Source organism: Sus scrofa, unplaced genomic scaffold, assembly GCF_000003025.6.
Source record: "Sus scrofa isolate TJ Tabasco breed Duroc unplaced genomic scaffold, Sscrofa11.1 Contig988, whole genome shotgun sequence".
NCBI classification, from domain to species: Eukaryota; Metazoa; Chordata; class Mammalia; order Artiodactyla; family Suidae; genus Sus; species Sus scrofa.
The window spans coordinates 49,683-67,166 of NW_018085366.1; the positions used below are offsets into that span (position 1 = coordinate 49,683).

The window sequence follows — 17,484 nt, forward strand, 5'->3', positions numbered from 1 at the left end:
AGGAGCATAAATTTGTAACACAGTGGTATCACCATAAAATGCCTCTTAAAGGACACTTGAATTTTTTTAATATATATATTTTTTATTTTCCCACTGTACAGCAAGGGGGTCAGGTTATCCTTACATGTATACATTACAATCACATTTTTCCCCCCACCCTTTCTTCTGTTGCAACATGAGTATCTAGACATAGTTCTCAATGCTATTCAGCAGGATCTCCTTGTAAATCTATTCTAAGTTGCATCTGATAAGCCCAAGCTCCCGATCCCTCCCACTCCCTCCCCCTCCCATCAGGCAGCCACAAGTCTCTTCTCCAAGTCCATGATTTTCTTTTCTGAGGAGATGTTCATTTGTGCTGGATGTTAGATTCCAGTTATAAGTGATATCATATGGTATTTGTCTTTGTCTTTCTGGCTCATTTCACTCAGGATGAGATTCTCTAGTTCCATCCATGTTGCTGCAAATGGCATTATGTCATTCTTTTTTATGGCTGAGTAGTATTCCATTGTGTATATATACCACATCTTCCGAATCCAATCCTCTGTCGATGGACATTTGGGTTGTTTCCATGTCCTGGCTATTGTGAATAGTGCTGCAATGAACATGCGGGTGCATGAGGACAATTGAATTTAACCGATTTGAAAAGAGAAATTTTTTAGGAAAAGGAAGCTATAGATTCAGCGAGAGAGCCAAGAAGAAAGAAAGAGTGTGAGGTTGGAGGAAATGGCTTGTCACAATACAGTGGAAAACTGTCCTATGAAAGAGGCAAAGAAATCACTTGAGTTATAGCTATTTATGAAATGTATCTTTTCTTAAAGAAAAGGAAACATAAGTAACAATATATTAAGTGATGAACAGCCATTTAATGATTTCGTTAAACATTCAGAATTCTTCATGAAGCTTACTTCAGGCCCTTTGTTCAGGTTCCTCAGCCCTGTGATAGACATATATGCACTTCCAGCTTTAAGCACTAGTATTCAGTTTACTCTCTGTTTTCTCCATCCCACACCCTTCCTTGCTTCTTTGCTCTCTCCATGAGTTTATACCTTCCTTTTCCTAAAAATTTCTCTTTTCAAAATAGTTATATTTACATGTTCTTTAGGAGGCATTCTACCACTGTTCTCCCTATCTGCCTCACAGATCTATTCATGTGAACTAAGGTTTTCAGCTTTGTTCATATCACAGGTATCCATAAATGGATGTGCCTGTGTCTGTCTCTCTCTTTTTTTTTTGGTATTTCTATGTGTATTTAATTTTCAGTTTAGAAATAAGCTATGAGTGTGAGGAAACAAATCGGAAGATGAAATTCTTTCTATAAGAATATTTACTTGAAGCTCAATATTTTTTACCCTATGTCAAAATTTTGAAATCATAAATGAGTTTATATTGTTCATCATATCTTTTTATCTGTGTGTAAGATTATCTGGATTGCAATTATTGTGTTTTTGATAATCAGATAAGCAGAAATGGCATGAAAATGCTGAAAAGAACACTAAAGCTAATTGTTTAAAAGATTATGTTCCATGGAAATTTTCCTTTGTAGCTGTGCTAGAAAATGTTCAAGTTACTATTTACCCAGACATCACCCTTGGGTGAGTGAGAAGAATTCAGCAGTTAAGAAGTTGTTTCTCTGCAACAGGGAAAATATCTGGATGAAATATAAAAGTAAAAAGAAAAAAAACCTTTGTATTTACTTAAAATTTTTTTTGATCTGGTAAAATATTACATTTGCAGAAAAGTTGCAAAAGTGGTACAAAGAACTGTCATTAGCCTTTTGACCAGAGTCAGCAGAAGTTTACATTCAGCCTGAAATATTTATTCTTTTATGTATCAGTCGTCTAGCTAGCTATCATCAATGTCTATGTATCCATCTGTCACCCATCTCTCCTTATCTCCCTCTCATCTATCTATATCATCTCTTTTTGTGACTAATGTGGAGACAACCCATCCTTTTATTGTAAATACTTAATTTAAGTGTTTTCCCCTAAGATCAGAGATATTATTTTACATAACCAGTGTATAGTTAACAAAGTAGAAAATTTAATATGGATACAATATTATCATCTGACCCGTAGTTCATATTCATTCTTCTCCCGTTGTCTCAGTAATGTTGTTAACAGCTATTTTTTCCCAGTTCAGAAGCAGACATTTAGGTAGTATGTCTCTTTGATGTCCTTTAATGTGGACCAGTTCATTTATCTTCTTTGAATATGATCTTTTTGAAGCGTGCAGGCCAGCTCTTCTGTCCAAGTTGTCTCCGTGTGAGTTTGTCTCATTGTTTCTTCATTGTTAAGGTCAGGCTGTGCATTTTTTGGCAGGAATATGACTGAAACATTATGTCCTATTCATAGCATCATATCAGTAGCCACATGCTGTTGGTTTGTCTTAACATCGGAGATGTTAACATTGATTACTTGGCTATGGTGATGTCCGCCAGGTTTTTCTAATGTAAAGGCTACTGCTTTTCATTTTGTAATTAGCAAGTAATTAGTGGGAAAATATTTAATTAAATTTGTTTTAATTTTTGGCTGAACCCATAGCATGCATAAGTTCCTGTGCTAGGGATAGAGCCTGAGGCACAGCATTGACAACACCAAATCCTTAACGGCTAGGCCACCAGGGAACTCTGTGGGGAGATATTTTAACCTATGTTCCTATTTCTCATCTTACTTTCATTCCCCATTTTTTAGCATCCGTTTATGCTTTTCGAACCCCATCATTCTATTTTTTCAATTTAATTTTATTGGCGTGTAGTCGATTTACAATGTTATATTAGTTGAAAGTATATAGCGACGTGACTCGGTCATACATGTAAAAACATCCATTCTTTTTCCCGTATAGGTTTTTACAGACAATTGAGTAAATTTTCCTGTGCTGTGCACAGCAGGTTCTCATTAATCATCTGTTTTACACAGTAGTGTTTATGTGTGAATCCCACTCTCCCAATTTTTGTCTCCCCCCAGTAGTTTCCCCCATGGTAACCATAAGATTGATTTTGAAATCTGTGGTTTGTTTCTGTTTTTTAAATAAGTTATTTTGCATAATTTTCATTAGAGTCCACATATAAGTGATACCACATAGTGTTTTTCTTTCTCTGTCTGACTTACTTTACTTAGTATGGTAAACTCTGGGTCCATCCATGTTGCTTAAGTGGCATTATTCCATTCTTTTTCATGCCTCAGTAATATTCCACTGTGTATATGTATCACATATGTTCTTATATTTATTAATTAGGATACTGCTTACAGAGATAACTTTGTCTTTTCTACTATCTATTTTTTCTTTTAAAATTCCTCATACGAATGTGGATTCTTATTTCTTTCATCTCATTAGTATCATAGATTCTCTTAAAGCCTAATTGTCTCAGAATTGAAAAGTGGCAGGCTCTTCAAACTGGTTTCTGTTTCTTTTTTTCTTTTTTTGTCTTTTTGCTATTTCTTGGGCCGCTCCCGCGGCATATGGAGGTTCCCAGGCTAGGGGTCGAATCAGAGCTGTAGCCACCGACCTATGTCAGAGCCACAGCAACGCGGGATCTGAGCCGTGTCTGCAACCTACACCACAGCTCATAGTAACCCTGGATCGTTAACGCACTGAGCAAGGGCAGGGACCGAACCCGCAACCTCATGGTTCCTAGTCAGATTCGTTAACCACTGTGCCACAACGGGAACTCTGTGTTTCTTTTTTGTGTGTCCCTGTGGTTCTTGGAGAATTTTTTCTCTATTGAAGTATTGCTGATTTATAATAATATATTAGTTTCAGGTGTACAGCAGAGTGATTCATTATTATTGCAGATTAAACCCCATTATAGGCCATTATAAGGTAATGGCTATAATATCTGTGTTGTAGAGTATATCTTTTTTACCTATCGATTTTGTACATAATAGTTTATATCTGTTAGTCTTGCACTCCTAATTTGTCTCTTCTCCCTTCCCTTTCCCTTTTGGAAACCACCAGTTTGTTTTCTGTATTTGTGAGTCTGTTTCTTTTTGGAATAATTAATAATGCTAATTTTTAGATTCCACATAAGTGACTCTTATGTGGAGTGTGTGTCTTTTTCTGTCTGACTTAGTTCACTAGGCATAATGTAATCTAGAGCCATCCCCATGGCTTCAAGGGGCAGTATGTCATTCCTTTTAATGGCTGAGTAGTATTCCATTGTGTATATGTATATATACGACATCTTCTTAATCCAACCATCTGTTGATGGGCACTTGGGTTGCTACCATGTCTTGGCTATGGTACATAGTGCTCCTATGAACACTGAGGTGCATTTTTTGGAACTAGTGTTTTTGTTTTTTTCAGGGTGTCTATCTGGGAGTGGAATTGCTGGATCGTGTGGTAGTTATATTTTTAATTTTTTGGATGCATCTCCTTACTGCTTTCCACAGTGGTTGCACCAGTTTACATTCCCATCAACAGCATGCAAGTGTTCCCTTCCCCCCAACTCCTCCTCAACATTTGTTATTTGTAAACAACAAATGTTGTTATTTGATGATAGACATTCTGACAGATGTAATGTGATATCTCATTGTTGGTTTGATTTGCACTTATCTAATAATTGAGCATCTTTTTATGTGCCTGTTAGCCAATTGTATGTCTTTGTAAACATTTCTCTTCAGGTCTTCTATTCATATTAAGATTGAGTTTTTTTTTTTTTTTTGTTTCTTTGTTTGTTTTTGTTAGGGAATTGTACCTGAACTCTGTGGATATTTTGTATGTTAACTCCTTGTTGGTCACTTATTTGCAAAACTTTTCTTCCTTTCTGTAGGGTATCTTTTTGTTTTGTCCGTGGTTTCCTTTTCTGTGCAAAAGCTTTTAAGATAAATTAGGTCCCCCCTTTTAATTTTTGTTTTTATTTCTTTTCCCATAGGGAGTGATCCAAAAAATATTGCTATGATTTATCTCAAAGAGTGTTTTTCCTATGTTCTCTTTTGGAGTTTTGTGGTTTTGTTGTTACATTTAGATCTTTAAGCCATTTTGAGTTTATTGTTGTATGTGGTGTGATTAAATGTTCTAGTTTCCTTGTTTTATATGTGGCTGTCCAGTTTTCCCAGAACGACGTGCTGCAGAGACTGTCTTTTGTGCATTGTATAGTCCTGTCCCCTTTGTTGGAGATTAATTGACCATAGGTGAGTGGGTTTATTTCTGGGCCATTCTGTTCCATGGATGTATGTGTCTGCTTTTGTACCAGTACCATGCTGCTTTGATGACTGTAGCTTTGTAGTAAAATCTCAGGTCTGGGAGGGTTGTACTTATGGCTGTGTTCTTTTTTCTCGAAATTGCTTTGGCAGTTGTATTTCCATTTATCTTGAGTGTATGTAATTCTTTTGCCAGGTAACAGGAAATGAATGATGATGGAAAAACTCAATGCAACTTCTGGAGGCTACTTTGTCCTACTAGGTTTTTCCAATTGGCCTCGTGTGGAAGTAGTACTCTTTGTGGTTGTCTTGATGTTTTACTTAATGACATTGACAGGCAACCTGTTCATCATTACCGTATCATACCTGGACTCCCATCTGCACACTCTCATGTACTTCTTCCTCTCAAACCTGTCTTTTCTGGATCTCTGCTACTCTACCAGCTTCATCCCCCAGTTGCTGGTCAACCTCTGGGGCCCAGGAAAAGCCATGTCTTATGTAGGTTGCATGACTCAACTTTACTTTTCCCTTGCACTGGGATCCACAGGATGTGAGCTGCTGGTGGTGATGTCCTATGACCGTTATGCAGCTGTATGTAGACCTTTGCGTTACACTGTCCTCATGCACCCTCGTTTCTGCCATCTGTTGGCTGTGGCTTCTTGGGTAAGTGGCGTCACCAACTCGGCACTTCATTCCTCATTTACCTCCTGGGTACCCCTGTGTGGACATGGCCAAGTGGACCATTTCTTCTGTGAAGTTCCAGCACTGCTGCAACTGTCTTGTGTTGATACAAGACAGCTAATGAGCTGGCCCTCATGGTCAGGAGCTCCGTTTTTGTTGTCATACCTCTCATCCTCATTCTCAGCTCCTATGGTGCGATTGCCCGTGCTGTGCTGAGGATGCGGTCAACAGCTGGACTTCAGAAAGTCTTTGGGACATGTGGAGCCCATCTTGTGGTTGTATCTCTGTTTTTCACTCCAGCCATGTGCATATACCTTCAGCCCCCATCAGGAAGTTCTCAAGATGGAGGCAAGTTCACTGCCCTCCTTTATACTGTTGTCACACCCAGCCTCAACCCTCTAATCTACACCTTGAGAAACAAAGATGTAAGAAAGGCAGCAAAAAGATTATTGGGGTGAGAGTGAGCCTGTATACTTTGACATTAAGAGCATAATGGAGCATCTCTTCACCAGTGCCTCATCTGCCCATCCATGTGTCAGCCACTTTTTCATTCACTCACTTTCTCAGCACTTATGGACTCTCACAAGGTCACAGAGTTTGTGGCAGCCAATATGAATTAAACACAGACTCCCCAAATACAAGTCACTCTCTAGCAGAGAAAAAAATCATGTACAATCAAGATCAAATTCAGTGTTAATTTTTTTTCCAGTGGCACAGACCTAATAAAACAGAAGTATCTTTTTCTTAATTGAAAATGAGACATGGAACTGTGTTACGTTATGTTATGTTATGTTATGTTATGTTATGTTATGTTATGTTATGTTATGTTATTTTTTGTCTTTTTGTCTTTGTAGGGCTGCACCTGTGGCATATGGAGTTTCCCAGGCTAAGGGTCTAATCGTAGCTGTTGCTGCTAGCTATGCCAGAGCCACCGCAATGCGTCTGTGACCTACACCACAGCTCACGGCAATGCCAGATCCTTAACCCACTGAGTGAGGCCAGAGATCGGACCTCATGGTTCCCAGTTGTATTTGTTTCTGCTGTGCCACGACGGGAACGCCAAGGGAGGAGTTGTTTTAAATATTGATAAAACAGGAAGTGTAGTTCTTATGGAGAGATGATCTTATTAATTTTTTTTTTTTGGTCTTTTTGCCATTTCTTGGGCTGCTCCCGCGGCGTATGGAGGTTCCCAGGCTAGGGGTCGAATCGGAGCTGTAGCCACTGGCCTTCGCCAGAGCCACAGCAACAAGGGATCTGAGCCACGTCTGCGACCTACACCACACCTCATGGCAACGCCGGATCGTTAACCCACTGAGCAAGGGCAGGGACCGAACTCGCAACCTCATGTTTCCTAGTCGGATTCGTTAACCACTGCGCCACGACGGGAACGCCCGATCTTATCAATTTTAAATAACCTATAATATGCCTTTTAATTTCTTGCTTTTTAGGCAGAATTCATCATAAAATTTATCCTCATTGATTTGATTAAAAATACGGTGAAATGTCTTCAATCCTTTCTCCAACACTTAGTCTTTTGTTGGATAATAGTTACGATTGAAAGGAATTTTGGCATGTATCTTTACTATGCCATCAATAGTAAGAAAACAAGTTTTGGAAGTTCCTGTTTTGGTGCAGCAAAAATGAATCTGACTGGGAACCATGAGGTTGTGGGTTCAATCCCTGGCCTTGCTCAGTGGGGTAAGGATCTGGCTTTGCTGTGGGCTGTGGTGTAGGTCGCAGACATGGCTGGGATCCTGTGTTGCTGTGGCTGTGGTGTAGGCTGGCAGCTATAGCTCCGATTGAACCCCTAGCCTGGGAACCTCCATGTGCTGTGGGTGTGGACCTAAAAAACAAACAAGTACAAAGAAAGAAAGAAAAAAAAACGGAGGCAACCGAGTACTAGGGTCTGAAAGTGACGATAAATCTGATGGGTATTTGAAAGAATTAGTGAAAATATATTGGAAAATGTTGTGATAAAAGCTATATGAAAATGTAGTGTTTTTCCTTCTTAAGGAAATTGGTCTAATTTGAACAGTTCTGATTAGTAAGTTCATTATGAAGATCAAGGCATATGTTTTCCAAAGAAATGAATGTATTTTTATTACAGTAATAGTTTTGTGACCCTTGTTATTGATACCTTCTCTATCTGAAAGAAGTGTCCTATGTATGTAACATTTTAAAACTGGAAACCATATGGAGCTCACGTGGAATAAGGTTAAAGGACAATTCAACATAAAATAAACACCTGAGTTTTGTGTGGTGATCGTGTTGTCCGTTGTGGTTTTGAGGCCTTTAACCTTTTCATATGATTGATTCAAATCCTATTTCCTAAATTTTTAAAATGAAAACCACATTTTCAGACTTCCCCTCAGTTCCTTGTTTGGTTTGCAGTCACACTGATTCTGATGTCTCTGCCTTTGTGTATCTGTGATTCTCTATATCCAGCTCGACATAAACGGTAATATGGGCTATGTGCCTTTGTCCTTAACCTACTGTCCAAGAAATGAAGAACCGAGACTGTGTATATAAAAGAATTTTTAGTAAGTAATTGGGGCCACATAGAGTGAACCATCACAGAGCGAAATAAAACTTTTAAAAGCAAAAATCATAGTTTAATACAAAAGAAAAGCTGACTCACAAGCATAGAGAACAGACTTGTGGTTGCCAAGGTAGGGGGAGTGGGAGATGGAGAGGGAATTTGGGGCTAGTAAGATGCAAACTACTGCATTTAGAAGGGATAAGCAATGCGATCCTACTGTGTAGCACAGGGGACTATATCCAATCTCTTGGGGTAGAACATGAGGGAAGATAATATGAGAAAAAGTGTGTGTGTATGTGTGTGTGTATATATGTGTGTGTGTGTGTGTGTGTGTGTGTGTGTGTGTGTGTGTGTGTGTGTGTATGAACCAGGTTACATTGGTGTACAGCAGAAATTGGCACAACATTGTGAATAAACTGTACTTTAATTAAAAAAGGGATAGGAGTTCCTGTCATGGTGCAGCAGAGACATGAGGTTGTCAGTTTGATCCCTGGCCTTGGTCAGTGGGTCAAGGATCCGGCATTGCTGTGAGCTGTGGTGTCGATTGCAGACATGGCTCGGGACTGACGTTGCTATGGCTGTCTCGTAGGCTGGTGGCTACAGCTCTGATTTGACTCCTAGCCTGGGAACCTCCATATGCCATGGATGCAGCCCTAAAAGCCAAACAAAAGGGGGGAATTAAAAAAAAACTCCCCCCATGTAGTTTAGTTCTTTGAACCACCTTGTGCTCATGGACGTTCCAACACTTCCTGTAATACACGAGTCTCTGACTATCTAACTTTAAAAAAAGTTGAAATTTCGCATCTGTTTTCTTTCTTTTCTGCTTGAAAACATAAATTTAAAAAATTTGTATAGACTATCTTTCTTGGAATGCTATAATTATAGCCTATATGATATCGAATCCTAGCCATATTACCATGATATTCGAATTAATTTGTAATCCAAAACAAAGGTCAGCTACCAAAATTCCCCCAAAGAGTAACACATACATTATTGCGTTTATTATTTTGAACTTTTCAAACTACTAATGTGAATCTTATGCAGTTGTATCACAAACCACAATGAAATATTACCTCGTACCTCTTGGAATGGCTATCATCAAAAATAACGCAAATAATAAATGTTAGCAAGGATATAGAGAAAAGGGAACCCTCCTACACTATTGGTAGGAATGTAAATTAGAATTCTGTATTATCCTATGACCCAGTGATTCCATTCCTGAGTATAATCCCCCCAAACCCCACTAATTTAAAAAGATACATGTACCATAGCGTTCATAGTAGCATTATTTATAATTGCCAAAATATGGAAACAATCTAAGCATTCATCAACAGAAAAACGGATCAGGAACACATGGAATGAATATATATATACACACAGACACATATGTACACAATGGAATACTACATGGCCATAAAAAGTAATCAGATTTTGCCATTTGTAGCAACATGGATGGACTTGGAGGGTATTATACTAAGTGAAATAAGTCAGGCAAAGAAAGACAAATACTATATGATATTGCTTATTTGTGGAATCTAAAAAATACAGCAAATTAATGAATGTAACAAAAAAATAAGCAGATTCACAGATAGAACAAGCTAGTGGTTACTAGTGGGGAGAGGAAAGAGGAGAGTGGCAACGTGGTGGTAGGAGATTAAGAGGTAGAAACAATTGTGTATAAAATAAGCTACAAGTATATGCTGTACAACACATAGAATATAACCAATATTTCATAATAACCATAAATGGAGTATAACCATTAAAATTGTGAATCACTGCATTTTGTATACTTACAATTTATGTAATTTGAACCTAACTATACTTCAAAAAAAATGAGAGAGAGAAAATAAATAGCCTAACTTTGGGTTTTCAACAACAACAACAACAAGAACAACAACAAAAACTGAAGGAAAGAAGACACACGACTTGCTTAAGTTTAACTGACTTTTATGTGACAAAATCGGGGTAATGACAATAGATTTTTTATTTTTTATTTATTATTTATTTTTTTATTTTATGCTTTTTAGAGCCCCACCTGCAGCATATGGAGGTTCCCAGGTTAGGGGGTCTAATCGGAGCTACATCTGTTGGTCTACACCACAGCCACAGCAATGCCAGATCCGAACCACATCTGCGACCTACACCACAGGTCACAGCAATGCCGGATCCTTCACCTGCTGAGCAAGGCCAGGGATCGAACCCACTACCTCATGGTTCCTAGAGGGATTCGTTTCCACTAGGCCACGACAAGAACTCCACAATAGATTTTTTTGTAGTCTGAGACCCTTTGTCATGGCCAACAATGCCCAGGGTAAACTAGAAGGTCCGAAATCCTAGCATTGCCAAACCTAAACCTAAAACCAAGAATTGGCAAATTGACAATCACCCAGCGCACATGAATCTGAGTCACAGACAACTTTACTGAAGAACTGAGCAGCCTTTTCTCAGCTAAGAATGGAGGCTAAATGCAGTGAAGGACCAGCTTCTTCTTTATCCCAGTAAAATTTTCCTTCCCTTCCAGACAGCTCTTGTCTCCCAGTTTTTGTCCACTTCCTCTCATGCCTATTCCTGTGCAGCATATTCTCTGAACACATGCTCAGTTATCTCTTCTGCGTATGTCTCAGCAGTGCAGGATGATTGGCACAAGCATGCCATCAACAATTACAGAAACCAGCACGGCTTCCACCCCAGATACACTCGTTTTCTTTTCTTTTGTTGGTCTCAGCTTCGCATATTATATCTCTATTTTACAAATGTGGGGCTAGAAGGGCACTGGTTATCATATGTCATGACAGCTTCAAGTGATTTCAAGCATAATAAACTTTCAAATTTAAGTCCATCATATTCCAATAACAATTCAACCACTAAGATAATAAAAATTATGGCAAAAATAATGGTATAGAGACTTAGTATATTGCACCACCAGATTTCACATTGTTAATTTTTACCAGGGATTTTATTATCTTCTGTTTATAATAATATAATATGAATGTACATTTAAATATTTTTTCCTGAAATATTACAGAGTATAATGCGACCTATTCCTCAATGTTCCTGAGAGTATTTCCCAAAGACAAGATTGAGGAAGTTCCCTTGTGGTGCAGTGGATTAAGGATCCGGTGGTGTCACTGCATCGACTGGGACACTGCTGTGGCATAGGTTTGTTTCCTGGCCTAGGAATATCCACATGCCATGGGTGTGGCAAAAAATAAATAAATAAAAGATCGAATCAAGGATCACATTGATTAACTTTATAGCTGTCTCTTAGTGTGCTTTAGTGGAAACTCTTTCTCACTCCTCTCATCTCCCCCCTCTTCCACCCCTACCCCACTCCTGCCCTAGTGGCCTCTGGGACTCTTCCAAGTCATTGGAATTCTGAATATCACCTCTTGAGTAGACATTGGATTTATGGTAGCTGTAAGACATTTGTTGAACCAGAATTCTCATTTGCATTTACTTTATTTTGTTTTACTTTATTTTATTTAGTTTATTTTTTGCTTTTTAGGGCCACACCTGTGGCATATGGAAGTTTCTAGGCTAGGGGTCGAATTGGAGCTGTAGCTGCCGGCCTATACCACAGCCACAGCAACCTGGGATCCGAGCTGCGTGTGTGATCTACACCATAGCTCATGGTGCAATGCCGGATCCTTAACCCACTGAGCAAGGCCAGGGATCGAACCTGCGTCCTCATGGATACTAGTTGGGTTCATTACCACTGTGCCACCATGGGGACTCCTGATTTGCATGTATTTTGTTTTAATCCTATCCCTTAGAGCAGGATGCACTTGTTGCATAGGAGTTATACTCTGCAGGTCTGAGAACACCTCTAATGTGAAGGAAATCATAGGTAAGGTTTTGTTTGTTTGTTTCTGGCATGTGGAAATTCCAGGGCCTGGAATCGAACCTGTGCCATAGCAGCAACCCAAGCCGCTGCAGTGATAATGCAGAATCCTTAACCTGCTGTGTCACAAAATAACTAGTGAAGCCTTTTTGATTTCTCCCTTAAAGACACTCCTAAATACATGTCTACATTTTTAGGATCTTTTAGAACAAAAGTGAAAATATTTTGCTGTCTTCCTTTTGTTCTTCAGGAAAGATTTGCTTGGTTGGGAAAAGAAGAAAAGCTTTTGACCAACTTCTTTGAGAAAGCACTCTTGAGATTGCTCATGCTTTACATCAAGGATAGAGTACATGCTAAACTTCACATGTAATATGTACTTCCTTCAACAGAGCTTCTTAATGGTTCCTGACAGTATTCTTCATGCTGGAATATACTGGACATACATGCTGCGGAAACGTGAGGTAGTTTAGTAAAAAGGACATGTTTCTGTGACTTTCCCCCTACCACTACACTCAATATTCTTTATGCTTAAATGTTTGTGTGTATTTCCTTCAGGAAGCCCCGATATTTCAGAGTCTGGAAAGCCCAGTTCTGAAATGAGTTGTCTTTACAGACGTAAAAGATAAAGAAGTAATCTGAAGAGCTCTCAACAGTCTCATCGCTAAGCTTTTGACACAAATCTTCCTGGATTTTGCCCTCCAAACTGAAAATTATCACATTCCTCTGTGTTTAAGACTAAGTAAGACAAAGGGTGTCTTTATTATTTCTTTTTTATTAAAGTGCAGTTGATTTACACTGTTGTGCCAATTTCTGCTTAGAGCAAAGTGATCAAGGATATCGTTACTCAAAATGATCAGAGGCATTATCTAACATCACAGAATTTTTTACTCTCATTGGCCTGTGTGTGTGTGAAATTAAAAAAAAATTTTGGGGGGGCTATCAGGCCAAAATTCAGGCCAAAATTTTAAATTATTTAAACAGCTAAATTTTAAAATTATTTAGAATATTTTCCAAATGAGATAAACCAAAGTCTGTTTGTCTCAAGAACTGGATCAAGCATCCTATGATCTGCTTTTTTTTTTTTAAATCAAACATTAGATATGATTTCAAATTGTTTCTTGTTCAGGATAACATGCAACTCTTCATCCAGTGGTTTGCTTAGATTTTGATCATACCCGAACCCATGCCAGAGAAGTCTAAATGGTTCTTGTTTTTCTTAGCTGCTAGTTTCTTCGCTATACAACCATTATGTTGATTTCTCATCCTATTAATTTAACAGCAAGTAACCATAAACTCTTTAATTTGCTCTAAAAGTGTAACTAATTTTGTGACAAAAGTTTGTTAGATATGAACCCTAGAGCTCAGTTCAGTACTTTGAATTTGTCATGATACAGATTGTGAGCATCAAAGAGATACTCAATTGCTTAAAGTAAGCAAGTTGCCTTCCCTTCTAGAAATACAAATTGCTTCTTCTTGTAAAAGATTCTTGAAGCATTTCAAAAGGCATTCCGGGCTATTTCCATTATGCACAAAATGTTTCCAGGTTGTGGTTCATGATTCTCTCAGAAGGTTCATGCTTATAATATTTAAAAGGGATGTTAAGAAACTTAGGCACACATTTTGTCCATTTTAATATTCAACAATAGATCCTTTAGGTAAAAATACAAACCCTGTACACTTGTTAGTTAAACAAGAGTCACAGTGTGCTTCTAAAGAAGCAATAGGATCTACGTAAGTTGAGGTTGATTGTCTTCTGAGACTCACGGTTGGTCTGAGGTGTAGAGTGCCTCACTCGGAATGCACACTGGCACCGTGCTGCCCACTTGGATGTGACCAGTCTTGCCGAGAGTGATGAAATTGTTCTTAGGTGGCACTGTCATAGGAAATCCATTGGTGAATGGTTACCATGCTGTCTTATGATTATTAACTTTAACTAATTAGTTTGTATTGTAATATATAGTACTTTTTAAATACTGTTTGACATAGTTACTATTTCAGTATGTATTAACCAGTGTAGACTATTTGTAGTATATTTCCACGGATTGGCCTAACTGGTGTATACTAGCCAAGTATCACCCTTGTCTAACACCATTAGAAAGAGCATTAGAAATATGACATATTTTGCAAGAAGAATAACATGATCTGAGGAAAAATGAGATGAGAATGATTTGTCAGAGAAACTCCTATGTACCTACTCACTTGTCAAATAATGTCATTCGATGTCTGCGAACTATCACTTGGAAGTGAAAACGCTCCTCACCAGGTTGCCCCAGGCACCCTTTACATCCTTATTCCTCAGAGTGTAGATGAAAGGGTTGAGTGTAGGAGTCACCACTCCATAGAAGAGAGCCATGAACTTGGGCTGGTCTGTAGAGATGGAGGAGGGGGGCTGAAGGTACATGCTAATGGCTGGGCCATAAAAGAAGAAAACTACAATGAGATGGGAGGAACATGTGCCAAAGGCTTTTTTTCTTCCCTCCGAAGATTTAATCTTAAATACAGCATGTCCAATAGAAGCATAGGAAGCAAGAATGAAGCATAGTGGCACAGCTAACATGAAAATGCAAACCACAGAGAGCGTGAGCTCATTGGAGCCCTTCTCACCACAGGCGGCCTTTATCAGAACAGGAATCTCACATACCAAGTGATCCAGTGTGTTGCGACCACAGAGTGGTAAGTGTAATGTGACAGTGGCCTCTGAGACAGCGTAGGTCATTCCACCCAGCCACACAGTGGCCACCAGTAGGATACAGGTGCACCGATTCATGATGAGGGTGTAGTGCAGCGGCTTGCAGATGGCCACGTAGCGATCGAAAGACATAAGAGCCAAAAGCAGACATTCTGTGCCTCCCATTATGTGGAAGAAATAAAGCTGAACGGCACAGCGCAGATAGCTGATTGTCTTCTTCGATCGTCCCAGGTGAAACAGCATCTGAGGGACAATGCTTGTGGTGTAGCACATGTCCAGAAAGGAGAGGTTGGTGAGGAAGAAATACATGGGGCTGTGCAGACGGGAGTCTAAGGTGGACACCAGAATGATGGCTATGTTTCCCATCATGGCCATGGGGTATGTTAGAAGCAGAATAATGAACAGAGGACGCTCTAGCCAGGGACGATCCGCAAAGCCTAGTAGAATAAACTCTTCTGGATGGCTTTTGTTAATTCGTTCCATTATCTGCAGTTTGCTTCCCCTGTATCGGAGCAGTGGCAGGAAGTGTAGAAAGATTTTGAGAAATGACAAACACAATTGTATATATTGGGAGTATATGCACACAATTAAGCATCCATGCATAGAAGATTGGGTGCAGTCACTTGGGTGGGTGGGGGAGGATAATTAAAAGATGTGACACCAGGGGACTTAATTTCTCCTCATGACCCTACAGCATAAAGACAGCTACCTTAAGCAAGTAACCGAACCTTTCTGAAATGGAATCTAGTACTCTGTGTGATAAAGATGACAATAAGCATGTCCTTGGGCTCTGGTAAGGATTGAATGCCAAGCAGAAGTGACTGTGTTTCAGATGCTCCAAAGTAATGCTTTTATACTTTGATTTGCAGAAATATCAGCTAAGGAGGCAGTTAAAATGAAGTTTATTGGTTCCTACCTTCAGGTGCCCGATGAAGTAGATGTGGCTGGGTCTTAGGAATCAGATAGGTCTTTTTTTGAATCCCTGCTGCAAGGCCTTACTGAAATATTAAGAAGTATGAAAACGTGCAGTTAGCTCTAGCACAAGGAGGAGGTGGAGAAAACCTAGCCCTTAGGCATCATCAAGATAGGCTTGTCCAGATGCAAGTATATTATTGTAGTCGAATAATTACATCATCCCATGGGGACTAAGAAGGCTTTTAATATTTAAATCCGTCTTGGTCATTTAGAATTGAGCAAGAAACTTAAACACTTTGATGACAGCTGGCTGAAGTATAAACTGAGAGAATTTAGCTATAAACATGTTTCCCCCAACTCAAACATTTGTTGTTGGATATCCGTTTTCTTGCATAACTACTTCGTTCAAACCACGCAGTTGATTTTTCATGTCAAATTTTATTATCTATCTTGTAGCAGTTTTTCTTTATCGGGGGACTTATGTTATTTTTATGTAAGACCTTGGTCTTTTTATCAATGCTTTACTTAATTGTATGTAGCTACAAATACAACATTTATGTCCAGGGAACTGGTATAGGAGGAAAGTATTTCTGTTGAGGACCAGAGACTTAAAAGTTTAGGGGCAACATGTGGGCTTACAAGGCACAATTTTCACATACTCTGTTTCTCTAAGTTCTCAAATCCATCGTGTGAGGTGTCACACAAAGCTCCTCAGGGCTAAGATATCACTATGGCTCTTAATTCCAAAATAACCCCAGGTCTGTTGTGTACAAAGCATCCATGCATAGAAGATTGGGTGCAGTCACTTGGGTGGGTGGGGGAGGATAATTAAGAGATGTGACACCAGGGGACTTAATTTCTCCTCATGACCCTACAGCATAAAGACAGCTACCTTAAGCAAGTAACCGAACCTTTCTGAAATGGAATCTACTACTCTGTGTGATAAAGATGACAATAATTCCAACTAATCCTTAATGGGCCTTTATGCCAAACACTAAAGTAAGCATTTACACCCACAAATCATTTAGTACTTATCCCCAAACCTTATGACAAAGGAAATTTTAGTATCCGTATTTTAAGATATTGTTAATCATTCATCACTATTGTCTGCTAATAACTATGGGAGCTTCTAAAGATCAAAAAGTTATCAATTCCTTAAATGAGTTATTGAGATTGTGAAACTATAAATTCAGATTGCAAGGTTCCATAGATTATATGTAAGCTCTTTAATTCTGTGCTAGATCTCTGATCTTTTCTATGTCATTCTCATGATATTTCATTACTTTTAATTCTTGTATACCATGACTTCTTTATCCAATTTTTAATCTGCTTTTTTTCCAATTTTTGATGTACCAGTGACTTCACATCCTTATTTAACTGCATAGGGATTTGTTTATCTGGAATTTTTTATTTCTTTTGGCTGTGCCCAAGGTACATGGAAGTTCTCACCCATCTATTTTTTTTTTTTTGTCTTTTTTTTTCTTTTTTTTTTTTTTTTTTTTTTGTTATTGTTGTTGTTGCTATTTCTTGGGCCGCTTCCACGGCATATGGGCATATGGAGGTTCCCAGGCTAGGGGTTGAATCGGAGCTGTAGCCACCGGCCTACACCAGAGCCACAGCAACGCGGGATCCGAGCCGCATCTGCAACCTACACCACAGCTCACAGCAACGCCGGATCGTT

The 17,484-nt window shown here is 38.9% G+C and overlaps 1 protein-coding gene and 1 pseudogene across 1 annotated transcript; one reads left to right on the forward strand and one right to left on the reverse strand.

Annotated features, from left to right (window-relative positions):
• The first annotated feature begins 4,886 nt into the window (after positions 1–4,886).
• On the forward strand, positions 4,887–6,611 carry LOC110259194 (annotated as a pseudogene).
• A 5,838-nt stretch (positions 6,612–12,449) lies between these two features.
• On the reverse strand, positions 12,450–15,510 carry LOC110259191 (olfactory receptor 2B11-like). Its single transcript, XM_021082517.1, has one exon. It carries the CDS (start codon positions 15,489–15,491, stop codon positions 14,433–14,435), a length of 1,059 nt encoding a protein of 352 aa, XP_020938176.1. The 5' UTR covers positions 15,492–15,510; the 3' UTR covers positions 12,450–14,432.
• Positions 15,511–17,484: the final 1,974 nt, after the last annotated feature.